At 40.0% G+C, this 26637-nt stretch overlaps 1 protein-coding gene across 1 annotated transcript in view; it reads left to right on the top strand.

Annotated features, from left to right (window-relative positions):
• Window positions 1-26637, top strand: part of nbeab (neurobeachin b) — a 236494-nt gene that overhangs the window by 206366 nt on the left and 3491 nt on the right. Inside the window, 10 exon segments of the mRNA XM_061719704.1 lie at window positions 2788-2940; window positions 10054-10221; window positions 16839-16928; window positions 17913-18105; window positions 18932-19003; window positions 19159-19314; window positions 20216-20386; window positions 23685-23786; window positions 25484-25680; window positions 25871-26022. Of these exon segments, the coding sequence (XP_061575688.1) occupies window positions 2788-2940; window positions 10054-10221; window positions 16839-16928; window positions 17913-18105; window positions 18932-19003; window positions 19159-19314; window positions 20216-20386; window positions 23685-23786; window positions 25484-25680; window positions 25871-26022 (1454 nt within the window).

Consider the following 26637-nt stretch of genomic DNA (forward strand, 5'->3'; position numbering starts at 1 on the left):
GGTGCACAGATGAATGTAGATAGGCACACAGCCAGCATAGGCGGTAAGTCAGGGTTAAGGTTCATGGTTAAGGTCAGTTTTGGTCCAGACCACCAAGCGGACCAATGAGCCTCTGATGTCAAAATAACTGGTTTTTAAAAGGGTCTCTCTTTCATTAACCCCAGCTTCTTCCTGCAGTAATGACAAGACCAAGGAAGCCTGAATCCCTGATGGGGATGACCTCCTAAAAGAGCAAGTCAAGTGGAAACAACCCTTCACTGACCAACAACCTCATGCCCTCCATCACCCCATCATTAGCCGTCAACTGCCCCCTTGCCTCTCACTTATTTGTTTGTGCACATAAAGTCACTCGGCGTGTGCTGGCACAGCCGCCCATGGGCAAAGAGAAGGGGAATATAGTAGTGGGCATACATCCGCACAGCAACTGCCACTAAGTTGTCTGAGGGAATCCAGCAGCACTCTGCCGGTGACAGATTTTGACGAACATGTCATTAAGGTGACACGGTGTAAAGCAATGGAGGCTTGTGTGATTGACTTGTTAGCCCATTACGATGCTGTTGCAGAATTAATGGCTGCCATGGGAGGGTGGCTTGAAAACGGAGCTGGCAGTTTTAACAGCTTGGTGGTGAGTTACGGCAGGAAGTTAACAGCCGAAAAAGAGGAGGGAAAGTGTGGCTGTGTATGTGGGAGACTGAGGGGAAACGAAGAGGAATGGTTTCTTTACTCCCTACCCTGTCGTGTGCTGAGGGTGAAATGTGACCAACAACAGACCAGTAGTCTTATGGGCCTGTACCGTGTCACGCTGACTCCCTACCTCAAAACCCAGTGATTTATCCTCACCTAAAAGCTCTCTGCGTTATGGATCCCATAGGCAACATAAAACTCCATAATACCACTGAACCTGACAAACACTGCATTCATATAACTAAAGCTGATAAAAGGCGGAGTTAAGATACCTACTTCCATTTTCTTTTGTAGTCTCGGGCCAACGAGAAAGGCATTCATGTTTAACTTGTTTCAAGTATGTTTTCTAATGAAGACAGAGTAAAGGATTTACATTCCTTGTGTGCATGTGCCCGATTGCGCTGAGGCTCGACTCACTTATCCTTTCATAGCTGTATGATCAAGAGGATAAGGGATCACAGTGGGGGCTGCATATCTGCTGTTGTCTTAAAGAATATCTAAAGAGATCATACCGGTAATATTATGAACAATCTTAGCCCATTTTCCAAGCATGCTGTAGTTTTGGAATTGATTGTAGAAATCTTTCTGTGGATGTCTTTTACATTGGTGAAACTAGTGGCCACTTTATTTTTGGAAGAACAAAGAAACTAATCACCGAGCAAACAAGCATGACCTCTTTGAGAGTTTTAAGAAGGGTCTCTATCTTTAGTATATAATAACCAGTACTGGAGTTGAGGGGGGATGAGGGGGATGGGGTCCCCCCTGAAATAAAAACAGTCAAAATCATCCCCCCTGTAAAACTGCCATCCTGCCTTTCCATCCCTTATGTCATTTCATCAATGAATGCGGTTTTACTGCTATTTCAACATTTAGAATCATCACCAGAAAAATAACTTATTTGACAATTTTCACCTGTTTCAAGTAAATTTTCACTTGAAATAAGTAGAAAAATCTGCCAGTGGGACAAGATTTATCTTCTCATTACAAGCAAAAACATCTTGTTCCACTAGCAGATTTTTCTACTAATTTTAAGTGAAAATCTACTTGAAACAGGTGAAAATTGTTGTTTTTTCCAGTGATGAGTCTTGTTTAAAGTGTAATGAGATTTTTTTTTTTACTAAAATGAGACATTTTAACTAGAAGTAAGACAAATATTCTTGTTAAGATTTTGAGTTTTTGCAGTGATCCATTTTACTTATCCTGTGAAGGACAGAATCATATTGATAAGTTCAGAAAACTGTTTTTTATTGTTGTGTTTTGATGTATTTGATGTAAACCCAGTGGATATTTAAAGCTTACAGAAGGCTGCATTTAACTGCTGCTATGTCATTCCTGCAGTATTTCTGCAGGTGTTTTGGTCACTGCTATTATTTGTAATATATCATATTATTTGTAATCAGCGCAAATGATCTGTCCCCATATGATAAAATCCACCATCCCCCCTGATTTTCTTTTACAACTCGAGTACTGATAATAACGTTTGTAGTAATGGAATACCTTAAACAAGTCACTGCAAATCTGGAGAACTTCTAAAATAAAAGACATAATATCCTTTGGATAACTGTCAGCATGTAAAGTACACAATATTTATTTTTTCGGTTAAAAAAAACAAATGGGGAAATTCTTATGTCAGTCAACACAGGAGAAAGTCCTTGAAGAGCAGTCCTTTCTTGGAACGTAGGTAAATATTTGCTCTCCCCTCTTGTGTAAGGAATCACACTGGGCTTTACATTTGGGAATCCTTTAGCGAGCTGACTTCCCCTCCACTGCGAGGTCCTGACCCCATCACAAGAACCCGGAGACCAGGGAGAAAAACCCAACTCAGTTCCAGTTTCATTTAACACACCTAACACCCCTGCCTGGAATAACTGGACCAGCGCCTCTCACCACCTCTCCTGTGCCCTGCTGTTCAGTTTGTTTGTGTTACCTCTCTTCTTGAGTTCTCACTTCATCACAGTGGGATACAGAAGATGGTTTTCTTTGCTTTGTTTTTCTTGTAGCTTGTGCTTTGCAGATGCTTGGCTATCACGCGGTGGTTTCTGTTGTGTTAAACATTGTGGTTTTGTCAGTACACTATGAAACAAGAACATCTCTCTTCTGCAGGAGCTGACTCCTGAGTTCTACTACCTTCCCGAGATGTTTGTCAACAGCAACGGCTACCATCTGGGAATGAGGGAAGATGGAAACATGATTTGTAACGTGGAACTCCCGGCTTGGGCCAAGAAGCCGGAAGACCTTGTTCGGATAAACAGGATGGTAAGTATGTGCCATGTGCTAATAGTAAACTCAAAAAAATAGATTTTTTGGTATAAACGAACAAAATCCAATTAAATTGATTAAATCTTGTAAACTTGAAGCAAAGTTGTATACAAAGTCATATATGAGCAGAGGTGTCAAGTAACGAAGTACAAATACTTTGTTACCTTACTTAAGTAGAAATTTTGGTTATCTATACTTCACTGGAGTAATTATTTTTCAGACGACTTTTTACTTTTACTCCTAACATTTTCACGCAATTATCTGTACTTTTTACTCCTTACATTTTAAAAACAGCCTCGTTACTCTAGTTCATTTCGGCCTTTAAATAAAAACTATCCAGTCAAATTGCTCCATCTGGATAGAGTGAATTTGGTTGTGGTTGTTTCAGATGTTCTTGTCCAGTTTTGTTCTTACATCCGTTCCCTCAGATTCCTGCAACTAAACTTGGATGTACATTCCAATAAAGGTTAGGATAAATGATAACATGCCTCTGAAGTTTGACTTTTTGCACCATTACAATACTTATAGGCAACTAGTCATCATATCTGCTGCTCTCTGAAACACATGTTAATGCTCAATAGTACACATATATGCTTCTTTAATATATTTGCATTATACTAAGATGCATTCATTTTCAATGGCTTTTGTCCTTAATGGCTTTTTTCCCCCTTACATTACTTTACTTTTATACTTTAAGTAGTTTTGAAACCAGTACTTTTATACTTTTACTTGAGTAAAAAACTTGAGTTGATACTTCAACTTCTACAGGAGTATTTTTAAACTCTAGTATCTATACTTCTACCTGAGTAATGAATGTGAATACTGAAGACACCTCTGTATATGAGTAAACCGAAATTCATCTGCATATTATGTTGCATCACTCCAGTCTAACCTCAGCAATAGCTCTCAAAGACTAAGCTGAGGGCGAGTTTTCACTGTAGTTTTATCTTCTGTGTGCAGGACCTTTCTCTTCTCCGCTTGCACGTTTAATACAGACAGCCCATCAACTCCCAACAGGTTTCCGGAGCAGCACCGAGACAGCAAATGAGATCGGGGTCATTCGTCAGCTTCAGATAAACTCTGATCTCTGATTTAATCTCAAACCACTTAGTGCAGAAACGCGACTTCTCTGCTTCCCGCTGAACATAATGATTGTTAACACAGAAATTCACAAAAAAAGCTACTTCGTAAACAACAGTTGTACATTTTTAAAAGGATGCTTTAGGAAACACATATGATGGCATTTGCAACAAATTACTTAATACTTTTAATTTTGGTGACATAGAATTTGAGGAAAATGATCATTCTCCGTCCTTATGAATTCTGTACCACAATGTCAGTGTTTTTTTACACAATATCCTAATTTTTCCCTGCCTGGAATCTCTACAATGCAAAAATGGTGCAGAATGAAATAAAGAATGTGCTTTTTATTATTTTTTTTTTAATCCTCAAAAATCCTCAATAATGTGCTTCTACTTTCTAATATAGGAGAAATAGTTTTCCTCCAAAACTGGAGCAACCTCTTTAATGCTGCATGCCGGGAAGAAACAATTGTGTCCTGAGGTTAGGGGCCACAGCCTTTTGGGACCTGAGGTAGAGCAGGCTGTGGGAACACTGCTGACCTTTTCAGCAGGAGTGACAGAGCTTTGCTGGTTTTATGCAGGTGACCTTTCCCTATCCTCTACCCACACTAACAGGAGAACCAAGAAATTGTTAAGAGCTTGTTTTCATTTCCTAAGCAAACAGGAAAGAATACAAAAAATATATTTAGAAACAGTATATACATATATATATATATATATATATATATATATATATATATATATATATACTGTATATATATATGTATATATATATATATATATATATATATATATATATATATATATATATATATATATATATATATATATATATATATATATATATATATATATATATATATATATATATATATATATATATATATATATATAGTGTGTATGTATACTTGATATTTCCCCACTGTTGAAGGCTACATGTGTGATGTTGCCCCGCTTCGTTGCATTCACAGACCACTGTGTTCATGCGGCCAGAAAATCATAGTCCTGGCTCCATTTTTCTTTTTTCTTTTGTTCTCTTCTCCTGCCAGCCCACACTCTTACTTCCTCTTTTATTTCATTTATGTCAGTGAATCTCTCTGACTGCCTCCCCCTTTCTCTTACTCTCTCTCACTCTCTCTCTCTCTCTCTCTTTTTTCTTTCCATCTTCTCTTTCTCCCTCCATCACCCCCTCCTTCTCCCACTTCCCATCTTTGCATGTGCCACTTTCAATTGTCGTGATATGCCCTGTGGCAAACTCTGGCTCTGTGTGCTCATGCGGGCTTTGTTGGTAATGGCTGTTATTCCTGACGCAAGGGGAGGAGTGTAAATTTCTCTTGCAAAGCTTCACCTCGGTGTTCATGGGAATAATCTTGTACCATATTCTTGAACAATGCATCAACCCTCCCATTGTACGTCTTTTATATGTGTGTGGACATTACGTACAGTATAACTAGTGGCCTTATATCTTATCCTGAACCTCTTACTGATCCTCCGAAAATAAATCTAGTCAGTAACAGCTATTTTGCAGTAAATATGATCCTGTTAGTTTCCAGTTACTTTCCTTGTTTCCATACAATGATTTTATCATTTTGCATTTTAGGTGGTCAGATAAATATGTAGGGCAGCTCACTCTGTACGGGGAAGCAGATTCAAATAATAGAAGCCTGTCTCACCTTTTCTTCTGTGATGTTTATGTCTATTTAAAAGTATATATACCGGTATGTCGGTTATTTTTTTATGGGTAGAGGTTAAGGTAAGTTATAACCAAGTGGTGCAGACTCTAACCTGCAAATGCCTCTGAGGCTTCGCTCACACAGCAGGCCAGAGCAACCCAAATCAGATTTTTGTTCTTTCTTTTTTGCCCTTATCTGATTTTCTTTTGGTTCTATGAACAGCTCAAATGACATGAAATCCATTTTTTTTTCACATAAGACCTGGGTCACTTTCATGTGTGGGGCTAAATCGGATACCTAGCTGATGTTTTTCCAATGCGAGTTCAGACTGAACTGTCCGGTCCAACTTTGACATCACTGTTAGGTGATTAATGTAACAATTCTGCACTGGCGGGATTTAAAAAAAAATGAAATCTGCTTCAATAAAACCGGGTCACATCACAGTGCTCCACTCCTGGCTCTGATTCCTCATCCGAACACGCCTCTGTACAGATGTTGAATCCGTCGCGCCACGTTTACCCAGTTAAATGTCGCTCTCCTTTAGCCAGGTTTCTTCTCATTATAATTAGTTTAGGAATTTGTCCCCTTCCAATGCACAAAAACTTCAACAAGAAATCATACAGGTTCCCTGTTGGTGCATCTTTGTTTACATCTGTACACCTGAAGTACTGCTTTTGATGTCACATGCGGGTCACTTCAAAAGAGACGCTCGTTCACAACGAAGTCAGATGTAAGACGTAAACAAATTACTAATGTGAGCAACCAAGAAAACGAAAAAATCTGAATTGAGCCTTAAGACCTGCAGTGTGAAGGTAGCCTAAGGCCGTGATGGTGTTGCAGCCATTGGTTGTTGTGCAACGTAATCTCTCACTGGGACGCTGACTATAGCAGCTCCTTTACATCTGAACTATGGGTAGTAGAAGGATTATGGGTTGCAGTCAACAAAATTGGAAATCTTAGTTGCAGTAAACACAGGTTGAGTATTATTTGGTAAATAGTTAGCTTTAATCGGAAGGATGCCACAATGTGTTTTATCACAAAATGTGAAAACTGAAAAGCACAGACAGCTGTTGAAAAATCTTAACTACCATATTTTCTGCACTATAAGACGCACCTTCAATGAATGACATATTTTAAAACGTTTTCCATATATAAGGCGCACCGCATTATAAGGCGCTACAGTAGAGGCTGGGGTTACGTTATGCATCCATTAGACCAAGGGTCGGCAACCCGCGGCTCCGGAGCCCCATGAGGCTCTTTCATCCTTATACTGCGGCTCTGAGTGGCTTGGGAAAAATAAATTACAAAAAAAAAACTAAGTATTTAATTGAAGTGTATTTTATTTGTGTTAGTTCTTTAATATTTTAGTTCTAAATTGGAATATTTGAATAAATGTATTTTATTGTTTTTCATCGCTCAAAATAAACGTCATACTCGTGAAAGCCGGTATACCCGCCAAAACGCCATCCATTCGTCGCGACTTTCAACCCCAGCAAGGCCAAGTATGGAGAAATGTAAGAAAAGAAAAATATCTGAAGAAAATCGAACATTCAATGATGCCTGGGCAGATTCATTTGCATTTACCGCTGATGAGAGTGTCCTACCAGTATGCCTAATTTGTGGAGAAAAACTGTCTAACAATAAACCGTCCAATGTCGCAAGACATTTCAACAATACACACAGAGCCTTTGCTGAAAAATATCCAGAGGGAGAAGAGAGAAAAAAAGCTGTTTCGGAACTGATGCGGAAGGCTGATCTGACGAAAAATCCCTTCAGGAAGTGGGTGAAGTTGCAGCTCAATATTGATCCATATATAAGGCGCATGGTCAGCTTTTGAAAAAATTGATGGCTTTTAGGTGCGCCTTATAGTGCGGAAAATACGGTATATTTAAAAGATTTCACTCATCTGCCAAGCAGATATTTTATTGTTTATTTACTGTAGTGCATAGCGCCACAAAAACATAAGATATCCTGTATTTTAGATTTTCACATATTTTGACACAGCCATCAACATGTGTTCAGCACCAACAGAGCAGTCATATCCCCACTCAGCTCTCAGTGATGGCCAGACCTGAACCACCGTACAAAAAGAACATGACACAGTGGGCAGGATAAAGCTATACTTCAGCTGTCTTCACATCAAATCTGGCTACGAGGCGGTTCTCTCAGGGCTATGCAGAATTATTCTTGCTTCTGAAGTGGTCGGAGAATGGTGTTTTCTTCCTCTGATTTCCTCCAGTGTTGATATGATCACAACTTCTCTCTTAAGCTCTCTCAACCGCCGCTCTCCTCCTATCGCTGCTGCTCAGCCAAATACTGTATCAGCTCTTTCCAACCTTTCCATTTGTTTTTGAAAGGGATGCCAACTCTCACTGAAGATGGCACCCACGCACCTGACACATTTTTTATTTTCACACCAAAGATTAATTTTGTCTTCCAATGTTATCACACAGAAAACAGACCGCATGCTGTCTGCATGTGTGATTTTAGTTCAGGCTATATGAAAATGAAATATTTCACAGAATAGGCATTTACCATACTTACGTAGTAAAATTATAGTTTATATATTTGCGCAGTCACCAAACCAAACCTAATGTGTTGGTACATTTGCATTAAAGGAAGAAAAAAAACACAATTTTCACTGAAATAAGTTGAAGCTGACAAAAATAACAAATATTAAAAATTGACTAATCAAGCTTTTGAATAGTGCTTCAACTGACTCATGTTGGTACCTTCAACCTAATCTATTATTGCACAACCTTTTGAGGCAATCGGGTGAATGACTCCCAGTGAAACTTCTGAACCTGTAGACTGGTATTTTGAAAACTCCCATGAAAAAATGTGACTCTATTTGCTCAGGTTTGAGGGTTTTTTTCTCCCCAACTGCATGCTTTAGCTTTTTTCCACGGATGCTCAATAGGACGTAGATCAGGGCTGATGGAAGCCCACTTCAGAAGAGTCCAATGGTATTTTCCGAGCCATTTTTGTTCCTTTCAGATCTGTGCTTTAGGACTCATAACCTGCGACAAGCTTTCCTACACTTTCTGAATGGCTCCCTAATCTTGACATTTCATTGTACTGCAGCAAAGCAGCTCCAGAACATAACTGAGCCTCCTCCATGTTTCACAATAGATGCAGTCTTATTTTCTATGAATGCTTTATTTTTGCATCTGTGAACATAGAGCTGATGTGTCTTTCCAAATAGCTCCAGTTTTGTCTCATCTGTCCAATAGACATTCTTCTAAAGGCTTTTTGGCTTGTCAATTAGCAATTTTGACAAAATTCCAGTCGGGGGTCTTCTTCAGTTATCCACTTTGACTTAAACAGAGGCGGATGGTGCAATCTGGCGCTCATGTACCGTATTTTCCGCACTATAAGGCGCACCTTCAATGAATGACGTATTTTAAAACCTTTTCCACATATAAGGCGCACTAAATATATGGTAAAATACCGTACTATAGTGGCTGGGGTTACGTATCTACCTGATGGAGCTGCTACAGGAAATGCTACAAAATTCTACAGCAAATAAAAAAAAAAAAAAAACAAGAAGAAAAGTAATGTATGTCAAACTTTATTAACAAAATAAAAACCAGCTTTGCTCCGTCTCGTCAAAGCCGCCATTATGCGGGTTAGCTGTTGTCTTGAACGTCTGTGACGATTCCTGACGTTTTTAGCGCCATTACTTTGGCGACACCAACTACATTACCCACAATCCCCCTGACTACAGTAACAGAAATGACCGTAATGATCATATATAAGGCGCACTGCCGGTTTTTGAGAAAATTAAAGGCTTTTAGGTGCGCCTTATAGTGCGGAAAATACGGTACCTTGATCTTGGAGTTCACCTTGAATCTATTGACAACTATTGTCACAACCTGTGGGGTTAGGGTCACACTGACAAGACAGCCCCTCTATAATTAAGCTTAATATTCCTCAAATCTAGTCAAAATAAGCAGAAATGTACCGATGAGAATTCTTCAAACCTAGGGGGAAAAAAGTCCAAAATACTCTTCTAATTCTCTTGAAGGCTTTTTTTTTTTCTTTCTTAGAAATTAGTTTTTGCAGTGTTCCAACCTTTTTGTCTAGGCCAGTTTCATTAGTTAATTATTTAGTGAAATTATTATGTATTATTTATTATTTGAGTTACCACCGTCGGTTTCTCACTCGTGACCTCATAGCTCTCTTTGAAATTAACTTTGGTGTAATTTGTATGCTATCTGTTTGTTTTGCCGTATGTAGATTGAGTTTTGTAGTGTTCACTGTTTTAGGTTCAGTTTGTGTTGTGTCTTCTAGCCCAGGTCCTGTGTATTGTTGGTGTTTTTCTGACCTCTAATTGCCCTGAACTCCTCTGACAGGCCCTGGAAAGCGAATTTGTGTCATGTCAGCTGCATCAGTGGATTGACCTTATTTTTGGCTACAAGCAACGGGGCCCAGAGGCGGTGCGTGCCCTCAACGTCTTTCACTACCTGACCTACGAGGGCTCTGTCAACCTGGACAGTATCACTGACCCTTTACTTAAAGAGGTAAAGCTCTCTCTCTCTCTCTCTCTCTCACACACACACAAACACGCACACACAGGCACACACTCTAGATTGCCAAGCCACGTTTTCTTACTCATCACAGAGACAACTTCCTATCTCTATTTGTTGTGGCATGTCTTCATATCATGCACCTGTCAGTCAGCTAATGTGTCATGGGAACGTAACCATGAGAGAACTTGACAGACCTACTGACTCACGTTGTTTGATTTCAGACTTGCGCCATTCTTTAATGATGCGAAATATTAATTTCCGTACTCAGAAAGTGTGCTTTTTAAATCCTTCTGAAGTCTTCATAGATCTTCTTAACGTAATGCAAATCTTAACTGCGTCCCATCTTTTTTCTGTCCAATATATTGGATGTCCTTTCTCTTAATCAAATCAATAAATCTCGCCGTGCTCTTTGACCAGTCGCTAGAGGGCACTCAGTCAATAGATGAGGGAGTGAACCTTCTTGTTTTTTAACAAATTAATTGAATAACTATTAGCTGGATTGTACTACTCCTGAAGAGCGTAATTGCAAGGGGGAAAGGGGACCGGAGACTGCAGCAGCTGGTACGCATTGTAGCACTTTTTCAGCGTGAGATCGTCTCTCCCTGTGATATTCACCATCTGCTGTCTGCAAAACAAGTCATTTATATACTGTCACTTCCAGGGGCGCCTTTATTTATCAAGTGACCACTATGCAAATCGCCCGCAGAAGATTTGGCTGATCTAATTACCAAACCATATTGCAAAAGGTTTGGTTTTCATCAATTTGAGAAAGATTTTAGACATGGCCTTGTTTATTTTGCGTCAGCACGAAGGGGTTTTAGCTGTCATTCATTGACTGTTGTTATCCTTAGAGATGACAGTACTGACGGTTAGTTGCGCATTAGGAAGTCCGCTGTAGAGAATTCCTGTCTGTACGCAGTTGATGTAAGTTACTATTGTGACATGTGAATGCATTTGTGCTGGAAAAAGAAATGGGATTAACTAATTGAAACACATTCAGTGTTGATATGATAAGCACTAATTAGGATCAGACTTCATAATGTCATTTGTGGATTCGATTTTTTAGTTGCATTCTTCTTGCGCCTTCTATCTAATCATGTCCAATCTGCATCGCCTGAAAAAATGTTATTGTTGTTTTTCTCATTTATTTATTTGAATGTTTGAATTGACTACCAACTCAAAAACTCCAGCATGTGACACTACTGGGTGCCAAAAAACTGAAAGTTTGAATAAACATTCATAGTTGCAGGGTACTCTGACATCACAGACCCAGATCAGAGTTGAATCATCCAGCCTCCCCATCTTCATCTCCACCCTGCTTTACGTCACGCTGTTATTCCTGAGAAAGGGATGGCACAAAGATGTCAAACTAATTTCGAAAGAAACACTTCTGAGTAGAAGGGTGCGGTGTACTGGATCACCCCAGTCCTGCAAACATTGCAGAAAACATCAAGATTTGAAAAGATGGCACCATTAAAGAAAACAGCAATAAAATAGCATTACAAAAATTACAATATCATTTTCCATGTTTAAATGTCCCCTAAAACGTTGTCATTTCTGGGGTTTTAGTGTTTTTTTTCTCTGAAATGTTATGGTTTTGTTAATCTTGGCATAAGGATAGTAATACACATTGTTTTACCTGACACTTGCTCTCGGTTCATCTGGTTACATTTTACTACGTGTCTAAAAAGTCTAATGTGTAACTTCCTCAGTGATATCAGATATTCATAACCACTAAGTAGTAAATTCTGTGTTTTCATTACCACAGAAAGATGTATTTAAACCCTCAGATGATTCAGGTCTTCCTCTCAATCTGTACTTCCATCTGCATGCTCTACTGGAACTCAGAGCGGCCAAACCAAAATCTAAATGGGGGCTTTTGAGTTTCTCCATGTGCTTGAAAAGGATTAGTCAAGTCAAGTCAAGTCACGTTTATTTATAACTGCACTTTACAAACAACAAAAACGCACCAAAGTGCTGGACAAGCGAAAAGAAAATCCAAAACAAAACAGTACAACGTAAAACATAAAACACGTAAAAAAAACAATCATGTTAAGTTAAATGCTAGTGAATGAAAAATGAGTTTTAAAATGAGATTCAAAAACAGCAGGCTTAAGCTTGGAGGTGTTCAGTTGGCTGCAACTCCACCACTGAAGGTTAATACACCCCGGCCTTTCTCACTGCAGGTGCAGTTTGGTTTGTTTGATTTTAAACTGGATTCCTCAAAATAGCACGAGAGCTACTTGAAAACTTTACCAGAGTCTGGGCCTTGACTAACCTTATAAGCTGCTAACTTTGGATGCTGAACCTGGTGTGAATCCAGTCATTCAGTGCAGTTACATGCACATCTAAATCAAGCTATTGGCAAAAATCCAGCTAAGGATTAAACTGGAGTTTCCAAGAAATCCAAGTATACAGTACATCCGCGGGAAGACAATCGATTATTAAGTGAGGTGCGTCCGTGAGGTGCATCTCAAGAGCTTCAGTTCGGTTCAACTACGGCCCGGCTAAGGTCTATACATGGCTGTTAAATGGCGGTTTCTTTTGGCCTCAATAGTCATGTTTAGATAACCAGATGCAATTGCCTCAGACTTTTATAGATTTGATCGTTTAGAGCTATAGACAAGTCAATTCAAATTTGATTTTTTTTATAATCATTATTTTTTCTTTAACTTGTGCAAATACAATATGCAAAAGTGATTTATTGACATTTCCAAAATGTAGAATATGAAAGAGAAAAAGTCATTTCTGTTTCAAATCTTTTTTATTATTTTTCACAAAGAATATAAAAATACAATGTTACATTGAGAATGTATATCCTGACCAAAAACAACAAAAAAAAAAAAAAAAAAAAAAAAAAACCCACTGAAGGTCTTGTTGGTGCAGGTCCAGGTAGTATCAAAATAGTTGTCTTACAAAACATATACGGAAAAAATAAAAATAAAAAGAAATCTTGCAATCCTGAGGTAGTACAGAAAAAGTCATTTATAAATGGTCTGTGGCTACATTATGAACAGTTTGCCAAGTAGAAACCTGCTGGTTGTGTTTTGCTCCTATTCTCATTACTGTTGACTCTTTATACCATCATACTACCCCACACAGGGCATTTTGGGACCTTCCTGGATATCCTGAATGAACCAATGAGGTGGAGCTTGGAAATTTCCCCAGTGACTGTCTCACCGAGATCCTGCGGAAATGCGATGATTGACTTTGTGGTATTGATTCATTCAGGGTTTGACAGGTGAAACACGAAGACCTGGCATTAGTCACAACAATTAAGGCGTTTGAAATGTCAAGAAATTAGACGTCATGAGAGATAATTTCCTCGCGGGTGTGTCAGATGAAAATGATGACACCTCCTGACACGCTGCCAGGCCTCTGGTCTGCAGTTGAGGACGATGTGACAGCTCTACTGGGCACACAGCCGGAACAGCAGTCCTTCGCCGTGATGCCTCTCCCGACAGCCTTCTCTTATGGAAAACATGACAGCAACCCCTCGGTTCAGACCCCACTGTGTCACTCAGAAGAAAACAGACAAATTATTCATCAGTGGGACTGTATTCCTCCTCCTGCAGCTGCCCCTCCTGCCTCCTCACACTCAACAAACACTAAAGTATGCTCTGGCTACCTTAAGACACATTTTGAAACAGAAGACGTACTTTAAATTGATTTCACCTTGATGATGGAATGCAAATATTTAAATGCTCAACCTGGCGCCTTTTGCTGTCACATAGCATACAGATTTTAACGTGCTTGGTTTGATAACTTCATTAGAGACAGTCACTTACTCGCTGACATATTGTTTGAGAGATTTTTTTTCTCCCACGTACAGTAGTTCACATGTCAGCTCCCGAGCTGTCACTCAAGAAGCCCCCTCAGGGCAATTCTTTGTTTGTAATTATCCAGACAAGTTTATCTTAAACACATTTTCTTTGGCATGTAAAGAATGGGCATATATATCATCACCTGAGAAATTGATGTAAATCCTTTGGACGTCACGCTATACTTTCAGTTTCAATCTGTTTTTATCTTGTATATATTACTTAAAAGCCAAAAGTGCTCATGTAAAGAATGGGCATATATATCATCACCTGAGAAATTGATGTATTTTTGATTTGATTTGATTTGTTTATTTGCACAACATAAAAAAAAACGGTACAAAAGTTTAAATGAACATAAAAGCATGAAAATATGTGCAGGTGAGAAAGGAAGCCCTAAATGGGCTTATTCAAAGTTCTCACCAAGAAAATACATTGTATTGAAATAATAGCAAGAACAAAAAACAAAAAACAAAAAAAACAGCGTTCCAAAAAGATGGATATAAACAGACAATTTCTCGGTGTGCACGTGCAGAAGTGAGTCCACATTAAGTGGAAGCACTTCTAGTAAATCCTTTGGACGTCACGCTATACTTTCTGTTTCAATCTGTTTTTATCTTGTATATATTACTTAAAAGCCAAAAGTGCTTTGAAAGTCATTTGCTCTCTGTAATCCATGTTATCTATACAAAGGTTAAAGGAGAGGCGCCATATTTGTAGCTGCCACTGTTGATCCCAGGTGCCGTGACTCAGCATGATCCCACGCTGCATAGTGGGTCAACGCAAGGCCATGTCTGCAATCTGTGTGACACAACTGCTGTGTCGCTGCATTGCACGAGTGCACCGAAGGGTGCTGCTGGGGGTGGGGGGGGGGGTCCTCCGTTGAATCTTTGTCATCAGTTTTGGCCTCGGTGGAGTGAAAGCTGAAGCCGCCTCCGGAGCCTGTTGAATTTTCTAAAACTATATATGAAGAAACATCACACAGATGATTGGATGCATTGTGGAGAGGAATGTTTGGTGCTCCCCCGAGCCATGAGGCTGTGACGGGAGATCATCCACATGACTTTGCCAATAAGTGTCAGATCACCCAAAAAGTAGACCCTGAAGTGACTTAAACTAATGAATTACTTGTAAAGTACTTTTCAACTCCTACTGAGGTGGAGATAAGTCACTGACATGCATCACTGAGGATTACTGTTTAAACAGGTCAGAGATATTGACGTGTTTGATCATCTCGTGCAAACCCCCATTCATGGGTTAAATCCCCTTCCCCAACATGCAAAAAAAAAAAAACATAAACCCATCATTGTCCACTATGAAATAATTGTTTTCCAAAAAACACCAAAATGTTTCATTCAGCAGCCCAGTTTCCATGGTAATAGAGCCGTCATAAGAAATATGGTGATGTTTTCCACATGGCCTCCTCAGTCTTTCTGATCCTTGTATCCAATTTCTTTATTTGAACACACACTCTGACCCTCACCCCAAAACCTAACCTTAAATAGCCATAATGTCAGTTGCTTATTACTTGACAGACTGCGTAACACTTAATGGTTGCCAAATGTGCTCACCAACTCGCATGAAATTTTCACTGCTCTGCGACAGCGCTCAACTGTGTGGACAGTGCCTTTTTTGGTGCTGCTGTGGATGATGGGAAGTGAACGAGGGGGTTTGGGGGGCGACTGTGTGCCTTAGCAGGTGGCCTGTCCTAATTCAGCATCACCTTCGAACTTCCTGTCCCACGGCTCCCGCCGTGGCATGTGCTACCCAGTGGGTCCTTTTTGATAGTGAGTGGTGTGTACAGGCGGAGGAAAATGAGGGCTAGTTGCTCAGGCAGTCAGAAGGGCAGGCGAAAGGCTGAGCGATGTATGTTCCATTGTGCACAATGGCATTGACGGACGTCTACAAGCTCCCCTCTGATGGTGGAAGTGGCTCCAGTCACATCAATCACTCCCACCGTGGAGAACCCTGCTTTCAGTCAAGCTCAGGAGCTTTTACTGTTTTTCTTTTTTTCCTCTCATTTCAAGCAAAAACCTAGAAAGGAAGCATAAATAATATTAAATTGAAGTTACCTATTAAAACTGGTACAGGCCTGATTCTTGAGGGGTTTTATCTTTTTTTTTTTTTTTTTTTTATTCCCACTGCTCATTAAGTGCCTCTGTGGTTGTTTTTGTTTTCTCCCTCCGACTCACAAGCTTTTAGACTTACTTTCTGCTCCATAAATCATCCTTCATTGAGGTACTATATTTTTAACCAATTCACTATGTCCTGCTTGTGTGATGTGGTGTATATGTGTGTGGCTAAGTGTGTGTGTGTGTGTGTGTGTGTGTGTGTGTGTATGCATACACATGATTTTCCTCTTTGTTTCAAGCACAATAACATCTAAAAGCATGCCGGCCTGCTGCAGTTCTAGCTGGATGTCACTCCAGGTTAACGTTTGTGTGGCTGGGGCCCCTGCTCCTGGAAATGGGAATGGTTAACTGAAGCATGTTAATAGGAAAAGGCTTGTCTCTTCCATACTAACACTTGGATGACTCTGCAGGCTGAAGGGGGGGTGGATGGGGGGAGTACCCAGGCGGATTGGGAGTGCACCCCTCTCCCTTTACCTCCCTCCTTCCTCAGAGGCAAGGCTGAGTTAGGATTTGCTTGCATTGTCAAGTAACGCATTGACCCATCACTTTGATGCATATTGATTGTGACAGCCGCTCTCTCTCTCTCTCTCTCTCTCTCTCTCTCTCTCTCTCTCTCTCTCTCTCTCTCTCTCTCCCCCTCACTCTCTCTCTCCCGCAGGCCACAGAGGCGCAGATTCAGAGCTTTGGACAGACGCCGTCTCAGTTGCTTATTGAGCCACATCCTCCACGCAGTTCCGCCATGCACCTGGTGAGAACAAGAGGCATGCTGGGAAATATTTCCCGCACCTTTTTTAGATGTGGCGTGTGTGTGTGAGGAAAGACTTGCAGGACTGGTGTCTATTGTAATAATTTGTTTGAAGGTATACACAAGACTGAAAATACACACCACTGTTTTCTCATTTCTATGCATTTAAATCCATTCATTTTTTTTTTTAAATAAAGGTTAAATATGTTTTATTTCATATAGGTCACACAGTTTTAATATACCCAATAATTTTAGGTACCAGTAGTCTGCACTGTTTCCTAGCTGCATGGCCTTGTCGTGGTGCAGTTTAAAGGGAACAGCGCTCCCTGCTGGTGCAACAGCTCCTGTCTTTGAGCTGGATCCATGCAATAACTAGCACCGGCTCATTATCCACCAGCTTCCCTCCATGCAGCAAACTGAAAAAACTGATCCCTCTCAGACCTTTGTGTTCAATTTTTCACTTTTGGAAAGGATGAGTGTATTTCTATCCGCATGCACACCGTTTTCAGCAGCATCTGTGATGATGTCAGAGTTGAAACTGCTTCATCGCTGATTCTAGCAACACTGTCGCTGCACAATCGCTGTAACTCAGAGTTATCAGGGTTGAGAGGAATTCTGCAGTGAAAAAGAGGAGCACGTTTCAATAGCAGAATCTTCTCAAAGCTCCTTGCTTGTGTGTCAGACTGGATATTTCTTATATGTGTGCACCATCTCACTCAAACAATCTTCTCCATCCCAGCTTCCCTCGTCTACCTGTCACCGTCCCATGTCCGACAATTATCCAGAAGGAGCATCACATAAAAGTCTCCTCCGTATATCTGTCTACTTATTCATTCACCCATCTCACTAATTCTTCTTTCATTTTTATCTCTGATCTTTTCACGCCTCCCCTTTTCATCGTCTCGTCTTCTTGGAACCCATTCTATCTTTCCACCCCGCCCATCCATCCTTCTCTGCACTTTGTCTTTTCCCTCTTCTACTCAATAGTGTTTCCTTCCACAGAGTCCTCTAATGTTCAAGGACCAAATGCAGCAGGATGTCATTATGGTGTTGAAGTTTCCCTCCAATTCGCCCGTCACGCACGTTGCCGCCAACACTCTGCCCCATCTCACGATCCCCGCCGTGGTTACCATGACCTGCAGTCGCCTGTTTGCCGTCAACCGATGGCACAACACCGTCGGTGAGTTAATCCCAAACTCATGCAGGAGGTGAAATGTTTCAAGATACTGGAACATTTTTTTTAAAAATAAAATAAAATGCCTCAACACATGTGATACCTACCACAGCAGGGGCCCTGTAACTGTTGGTAATAGAGCTGTAGCCAGCAGTCACTGAGAGCCGCTAGCACCTCCCAGGTAAGCCGACCGTGAGTGTTTCCACATGTTTCTTTTCAGACATTTGTTAACAGCATTACCCACCGAGCCCCTCCCTCAGAATCAGCCTCACCTCAGGGTCAGAGGGCCAAAGCAATGGTTATGAGGAAATTAGGCCGCAACCGCACCACATTCTCCTCACACGTCGCCATCTGTCGCCGAAGAAATACGCAGAGCCCAAGGAGCACCCAATGTATGGCTGCTATTAATGAACACATGCAGCTGCAGCACCCATACCTTCCTGCTGGAGAAGAGGGAAATGTGGTTTTACTTCTTTTTTTTTTGGAAGCAGTAGGATAATAAGGTCCCCGTATTTGCTGTATCAGAAATGTCTCAAATGTCTCCGTGGGGTGTTGGCGCTGAGGGAAAGACACAGCAACAGCAATAGTTGTGTCATGTGCCATATGCAGTTTTTTTTATGTATGTGACCTTTACAGATATTTTTTATGTAACAGACCCTTCTAATGTCTAAGGGAGATTTTCCATTGAGATGAAGTCTGTCTTTCCTTACGGGTCACATCTCATGCACACATTATGAATAATCTTGGCTCTGAAAAGGGAACAGATGTGTATGTCTGTGTTTATGAATGTGCAGCGGTCAAAAGCAGCTTTTGCGCGTCTGCCCCGATGCAGGTCTCCGAGGGGCGCCGGGCTACTCTCTGGAACAGGCTCATCACCTCCCCATCGAGATGGATTCTCTGGTTGGTGAGTGAGCTTTCAAAGGACAATAAATGAAAGTTAAATATCCAAATGAAATTAGTATTTCTGTTTCAGTTGTAACTTATAACTTGTAAGACCTCAGGTGTTGTTCTGGTTTTCACTTCTTTTTTTTTTTTTGTTTGTTTTCCCTCCTCCCTCAGCCAACAATAACGGAAGCAACAAGCGTCAGATCACAGACCTAGTGGACCAAAGCATCCAAATAACCACACAATGTTTCGTGGTGACAGCTGACAACCGTTACATCCTGGTGTGTGGCTTCTGGGACAAGAGCTTCCGTGTGTACTCCTCTGAGACAGGTAGGTTAGAGTGTAAACTCTATTTCCTACAGAGTTGTGCACTGATGCATAGAGGACTGAGTGCTATGACAGTAATGATTCAGTACTGGTGCACCTCTCTCACGACACTGTGTAGAAAAAGAGAAAAAAATAAATCCTGTTCCAGATATACCTCGATGCTGTTTATATACACAAGTGTATCTACTAATAATGCAGCTGGTTCGGACGTTTTCAAGTAGTCCCAGAATAATGGGAAGGATATCGAGAAGATTAAAACTTTCATTTTTACTGGATTTGATTGATTGATTGATTTTGATTGAACTTTTTATTTACGTGTCATGCACATGACGTGCCCAGCCCGAGTGGGCTTACAAGATACCAAAAAAAGGAAAAAAGGAACATAAAGCAAATGAAAACCAGACAACAGACCCTGTACCAATTATGTCCACTCTTACTGGAATTAGTGATTATGAGCAAGACAAAAAATGATTTTCTTTTTTTCCCCACATTTTGCATTTCAAGGCCTCAACAGAAACGACCAGCACTGACATCATGTATGCCGTTTACACTCCTTGCAATAAAAATCATCTAGCACCTTCATTGATAACCATGTCTGCCTCACTCTGCTGCACCTCTCACTTTGTATTTCTTTGTATAATTTGTATAATCTTTTTGTATAATTGTCTTGTAAAATTATAAATAGGTTATTTTTATTTTTATTCAGAACTGTCCCTTTTCTTTTCTTTCTCTACCTCAAACTGCTGCACCTTAAATGTTTATTCTGTATCATAGAAATACCACATTTGTTTTATTGTTTATTTTACTACCAAAGAGCGAAATTACCGGAGTCAAATTCCTTGTTGGACAATGTTCGAACCTGGCCAATAAAGCTGATTCTGATTCTGATTCTGATTCTGATTAGGTAAGTTGACCCAGATCGTCTTTGGCCACTGGGATGTGGTGACGTGTTTGGCCAGGTCGGAGTCTTACATCGGTGGCGACTGCTACATCGTCTCCGGCTCCCGGGACGCCACCCTGCTGCTGTGGTACTGGAGCGGGCGGCACCATATCATCGGAGACAACCCCAATTATGGTACAGTACCTCGCAAGAACCATGTGTGCGTAAGCGGAGTAGAAGCTCATCCTACGTAAAAAGTTACAGGAGCATTTCTACATTTTTTTTTTTTTGTATTTCAGCTATAAAATACATTCTTTTGTGAGAAGTGAGAGCCTATAAAGCTGCGTGAGTCCACTGTACAGTATATTAAAAAAAACAACGAAAATATATCGGAGTCAAGACGCTTTGATCATCACTGGAAAAAGGCATTCTAAGCTACAAATCAAGAAATGTGGACAGACAGGAAGAGGATGAATCATTTTAACTCTAGCTGTGATGTATTAGTTTGAGTAATGGTACCAAGTTGTACTTTTACTTTCAAGTAGAGAACTCCAGATGTCTTTGCATTCAAAATTGTAGACCTCTGCATGTATTTTACTGCTAGTATTTCACGTTAAACATTGATGTTATTCACGAGCCATGAAGATTTAGCACTGCAGAAACATATAGAATTGTATGTTGTCTTGGATGAAGGGAAAAAATCAAGACAAAGCAGAAAAAGTACATTTTTGCTTCATAATGAAATAATGTGCTACAAGATCTTGTGTTTCCAATAGAGCAAGATTCTAGGAGGCTTGGATTAATAGCGAGTGCACTCTAATTAACTTCACTGAGGTTTTGACAGTTAATTAAGAATTTCAGCTTGGATGCCTCCAATTAGCAAGGGGCAACAGCCCTGGTGTTACTGCAGCAGCCAAACGGTATTCCCCGGATATTCACACTACTTGTGCTCTCGTTGCCTGTTCAGTGGACAAAAGGAGAGAAAAGATAAGATATTCCTTTATTTTCTCCCTCAGTGGGGAAACTTATTTTGTTGGCAGCAGTACACTTAGCACACGCATGCAGGGGAAGGGTAAAAAGACTAAAAAATAAAAAATATATAAAAAATACAGAAATTATATACTGTATATATAAAATATGTATAATTACAGAATATGAGCAGTATGTACAGTAGAAGAAAAAAACAGTGCAAAAAAAAGCAGGTAGAGTGTTGTGAGGTAGACTGGTGGATATTGCACATATGATTTGCACATCTTATATTATTGCACAGTTATTGAGAGAATGAAAGAAGTAACATCACTGAAGAATAGGGACAAGTGGAGTGGAATATGGTTTAGAACCAGCCATAAACTTACTGTAGGGGTACATGTACATGTACCCCCACAAAAAAAAAAACATGATTCCATATTTTCACAGTGGAAATCTTCAAAATAATGTTGCAAAGCTAAAACAGCAGCAGGGTCTTATTTATTCTTCCATTCATTTACTTTTTTCTTTGGTGAATGACCTTTTCCAGTGATTTTATACTTCTACCATCAAGAGCATTGTGTGAATGTGGGGTCAGTCTGCTGGACTGCTCCTCCCTGATCCAGCAGGTGTGGCAAGAGCTGGAAATTGATTCCACCCAAGCCCTGAATATGTAATAATTAAAATAACTTCCAGCTCAATCACGGTTTTGCTGCTGGACTCGGCCCTTTCAATCTGGTGCAAGCGGAAATTTGCACCAGAGTTAATTGTAGCGGCTGAATCCGGTTTTTCCCAGGGGTGGGTTGGGGGGGGGGGTTTGGCGGGCGTATGTGATGCACGGTGATTGAATCTTTTGTTGGGCAGGTGAGCTCGCCTTTGCTCCCTTGAGGCTTTTTTTTGACATTTGTCCTATTCAAGCACACGCACCCCCCCCTCCCCCCAGCGGCTGCTGGGATTGACAGGGCAGCTCAGGTCCCGGTCACTAAGGGACCATGATGCATCGATCACAGTCTGGCTCTCTCTCCAGACTGCTGGAGGCGACAAGCTCGCAGGAGGAGGAAATGATGGCGGAAGGGCCTAACATGTGTCCGCATCCTCTTTCAGGATGATGTTGTCATATAGGTGAAACAACAAACTTTTACACTGAACAGGAGTCACACGAGGTCACCACCATGGACAGGACACATACTTTAAAGGAAGGGGTTGGCACAGGTTTGCCAGACTCTCCGTTGTGGGAATTTTATAAGAATTTCCATGAAACAATGTAGAGAGTTTTACATATATATCTTTTTTTTTTTTTTTTTTTTTTTTTTTAATATAAATGCTATAATTAAGAAGCTCACCCAGAACTTATGGTTGATGTTATGTGTAAAATGATTGGTGTGCTGTGCTGATGTGCATTTGGTTGTTTGTTTCTTCTTTGCAATGTTTATGCAAGGCAAGATTTTTTTACCCCTTTCCTTTTAATTGGTGATCAGGGCATTTCAGAGAGAATACTGCCCTCACAGTTGTGTCAAGTACTCGGGGTCGATGGCTCCAGGTGCCATGAAACACCCCTCACTAACCTCTCCCCCAGCTATCATCAATCATGTGACACATGTAGGGTTGCAAAATTCCGGGAATTTTCAAAGTTGGAAACTTTCCGTGGGAATTAACGGGAATATATGGGAATTAACGGGAATTAACGGGAATAAATAAGAAATTTACAGAATTGAAGGTTGGCCCTTAACAGGGAACTTAAATATAGTTGGGGGAAATATATTGTAGCATAGTCTTGGCTAAAACCACCAGATTTAATGCAAGTACACTCCTCAATCACATGCACACAGCACATTGCTTACTGCAGGGCTATTGAGGCCACGCCCCCTACAGGCACTGTGTATTCCTCCATCGCATGCACACACTAAAGTTCTACTCAAATAAATCTGTTGAAATGTCATGTTTTTGTATTATCTTGCATGGATATCTGCTTATGACAAAATAAATATTTACATTTATGTTTGGATATGATACAGTTTGTTTAAATTACCCCCAATTTCCAGTTAATTCCCATAAATTCCCAATAATTCCCATAAATTCCCATAATTCCCATAATTCCCATGGAAAGTTTCCAATTTGGAATATTTCCAAAATTCCCCAGCTAAACTTCCCATGAAAAGTTTCCGGAAAGTTTCCGGAAATTTACCGGAAATTTTCCACCCCTTTGCAACCCTAGACACATGGGATGAAATCAAGTGGCTTGGCGACCATCACAGCATCCCAGTATTTGCATAACAATTTTAAAGAACCTCCCCGCTAGCCAATGTATATTACAATCAAAATGTTTTTATTCCGATTTTTGTTTTCTTCTCAGTTCAGATGATTAATTAATGTTTAGTGGGTTACACAAATACTCAGGGTCTTAGCCGGTGAAGGAAGATTATTGGCTGTTTGGATCGAATGGGTGAGGTTTTAACTGTTGTACAAAGTATTTAATCAATTAAACCTCACTGTTTGTTTTATGGGATTGTGTATAATTTATTTTTAGGTGACTACCCTGCACCACGAGCAGTGCTGACTGGTCATGACCAGGAAGTGGTGTGCGTGTCAGTTTGTGCAGAGCTGGGTCTCGTCATCAGTGGAGCCAAAGGTCAGTTTGCTGCTTTTTTTCCTTTTTCGTGCAACTGTTATCGTGTCAGTGACATGAGTGTGATCAACACTTACGCTTTAAACTAAAACCATATAGGTAGGATAGGATAGGTACGCTAGATCAGGAGTATGTTTACAACCCATACGTGTGTGTGCTGATTGTAATTTTCACTAATATACCGGTAGTATATTTTGGCACAGAAAATGCCGGGGTGTGGAATAGGGGTGTGCAAACAGGGGTACCTCACGATTCGATTCGATTTCGATTATTGGAGCTTCGATTCTTCGATTCTTCGATTATAACGATTGTCGATTCGATTCGATTATTGGTGCCACGATTCTTGGATTATTGTGATTTTTAATGCTTTTTTCCATACAAGATTGATTTTGTCTTCATCTGTGGCTACATTTGTAAATAAATAGCCAATCAATTAACTCAGTTCCTCTAACAACACTCATTAAGTAAAAAACAAGGTTTTTTGAACATTTGACATGTATTTTTCAAAGACACAAAATAATTTATTTTATGACCATGTAAACATTTGCTCTTTGACTTACTTAACTTTGACCAGGGAAAGCTGCACTTGCATGAGAGCCCCCTCTATTGGCGGAAAACACTGAAAACGGTCAAGCCCTGGATTTAATGAGTTCATTAATTCAAGTAAACAAGTTATGTACTTCCATTAAATTTATTTAGTGTAAACATATCTGCCATATTTCAAGTGAACAATAAGAAATGTGCATTCTTGAGAAATGAAATGATTCAGCAGCTTATTCAGTCTGGAATCTGGATAGGATAAATCAGTTAAAATTTTTTTTAATTAATCGATTCCAAATCATCACGTGACGCATCGCGATGCATCGACACATCGATGAATTGCACCCACCTCTAGTGTGGAACATAAACGCGCCACACAAATCTGAATGAGTTTTAATATCAGAGGTGTCAAGTAACGAAGTACAAATACTTCGTTACCTTACTTAAGTAGACATTTTGGTTATCTATACTTCACTGGAGTCATTATTTTTCAGACAACTTTTTACTTTTACTCCTTATATTTTCACACAATTATCTGTACTTTTTACTCCTTACATTTTAAAAACAGCCTCGTTACTCTATTTCATTTTGGCCTTTAAATAAAAACTATCCAGTTAAATTGCTCCATCCGGATAGAGTGAATTTGGTTGTGGTTGTTTCAGATGTTCTTGTCCAGTTTTGTTCTTACATCCGTTCCCTCAGATTCCTGCAACTAAACTTGGATGTACATTCCAATAAAGGTTAGGATAAATGATAACATGCCTCTGAAGTTTGACTTTTTGCACCATTACAATACTTATAGGCAACTAGTCATCATATCTCCTGCTCTCTGAAACACATGTTAATGCTCAATAGTACACATATATGGTTCTTTAATATATTTGCATTATACTAAGATACATTCATTTTCAATGGCTTTTGTCCTTAATGGCTTTTTTCCCCCTTACATTACTTTTACTTTTATACTTTAAGTAGTTTTGAAACCAGTACTTTTATACTTTTACTTGAGTAAAAAACTTGAGTTGATACTTCAACTTCTACAGGAGTATTTTTAAACTCTAGTATCTATACTTCTACCTGAGTAATGAATGTGAATACTTTTGTCTCCTCTGTTTAATATACACAAGCACAGTTAGTTCACACTTGACTTGTTTTGTCAGAGGGCCCGTGTCTGGTCCACACCATCACCGGGGACCTGCTACGCGCCCTGGAGGGACCAGAACACTATCAGTCCCCGCGGCTCATCACGGTGTCCAGCGAGGGTCACTGCATCATCTACTATGAGAGGGGCCGCTTTTGCAACTACAGCATTAATGGAAAACTGCTGGCACAGATGGAGGTCAATGATTCCACCAGGGTAGGAACGCGTTTTGACATCAATGTACTGAATGAGAGATAACAATGCAGTTTTAAATACATCAAGAGTTGAAGCAATCTCAATATTGCATGTATAAGCTTAGATTCATGAGCCATTTTTCCCCAAAGTGAATCATGTCAGCAAGCTCAGCAAGGAAGTCGAGACATAAATTGTATTTTCTATCCTGGAGGCAATACTACTGAGCAGTGACGGCCATAACCTTGTGACCGGCGGCGATAATGGCGTGGTGGAGGTGTGGCAGGCTTGTGACTTCAAAAAGCTCTACATCTACCCAGGCTGTGATGCAGGCGTTCGAGCCATGGACCTGTCACATGATCAAAGGTCAGGGGGGGCATTTTTTAATATATACTAATGACATGTTTGGCCACAGAAAGCAAAAGGTATTTTTCAGAGTACACACTGTAGGCACAACTATGACCCAGTACAAGTGTGAGGCGGTGTATTCCTCTGCAGTGACATTGACCTCCCTCGGTATCTTGATCGTTTCATCATACAGTTTTTTGGTAAAGGCTGCAGAGGAACGTAACAGTAGAAACACCTGCCAATGGGTTTAATCTAAGTACTTCAAATTGCATCTTTCTTGATGTCCTGTAAAAAGAAAAATCTCAAAGTGCATGTGGAGTAAATAAAGATTAAGGGAAAACTTATTTTTCATTTTAATGTTCAAGAAAATATAAAATAAATTTACTAAATAAATAGATACATTGACCAAAGGATTAAATAGTCTGACTGCAAAAACTCAAAATCTTACCAGGAATATTTGTCTTATTTCTAGTTAAAATGTCTCATGTTTAGTCAAAAAAAATCTCATTACACTTAAAACAAGAGTCATTACCAGAAAAATAACTTGTTATTTGACAATTTTCTCCTGTTTCAAGTAAATTTTCACTTGAAATAAGCAGAAAAATCTGCCAGTGGGACAAGATTTATCTTCTC

Source organism: Cololabis saira, chromosome 4 (genome assembly GCF_033807715.1).
Source record: "Cololabis saira isolate AMF1-May2022 chromosome 4, fColSai1.1, whole genome shotgun sequence".
Classification (NCBI taxonomy): domain Eukaryota; kingdom Metazoa; phylum Chordata; class Actinopteri; order Beloniformes; family Belonidae; genus Cololabis; species Cololabis saira.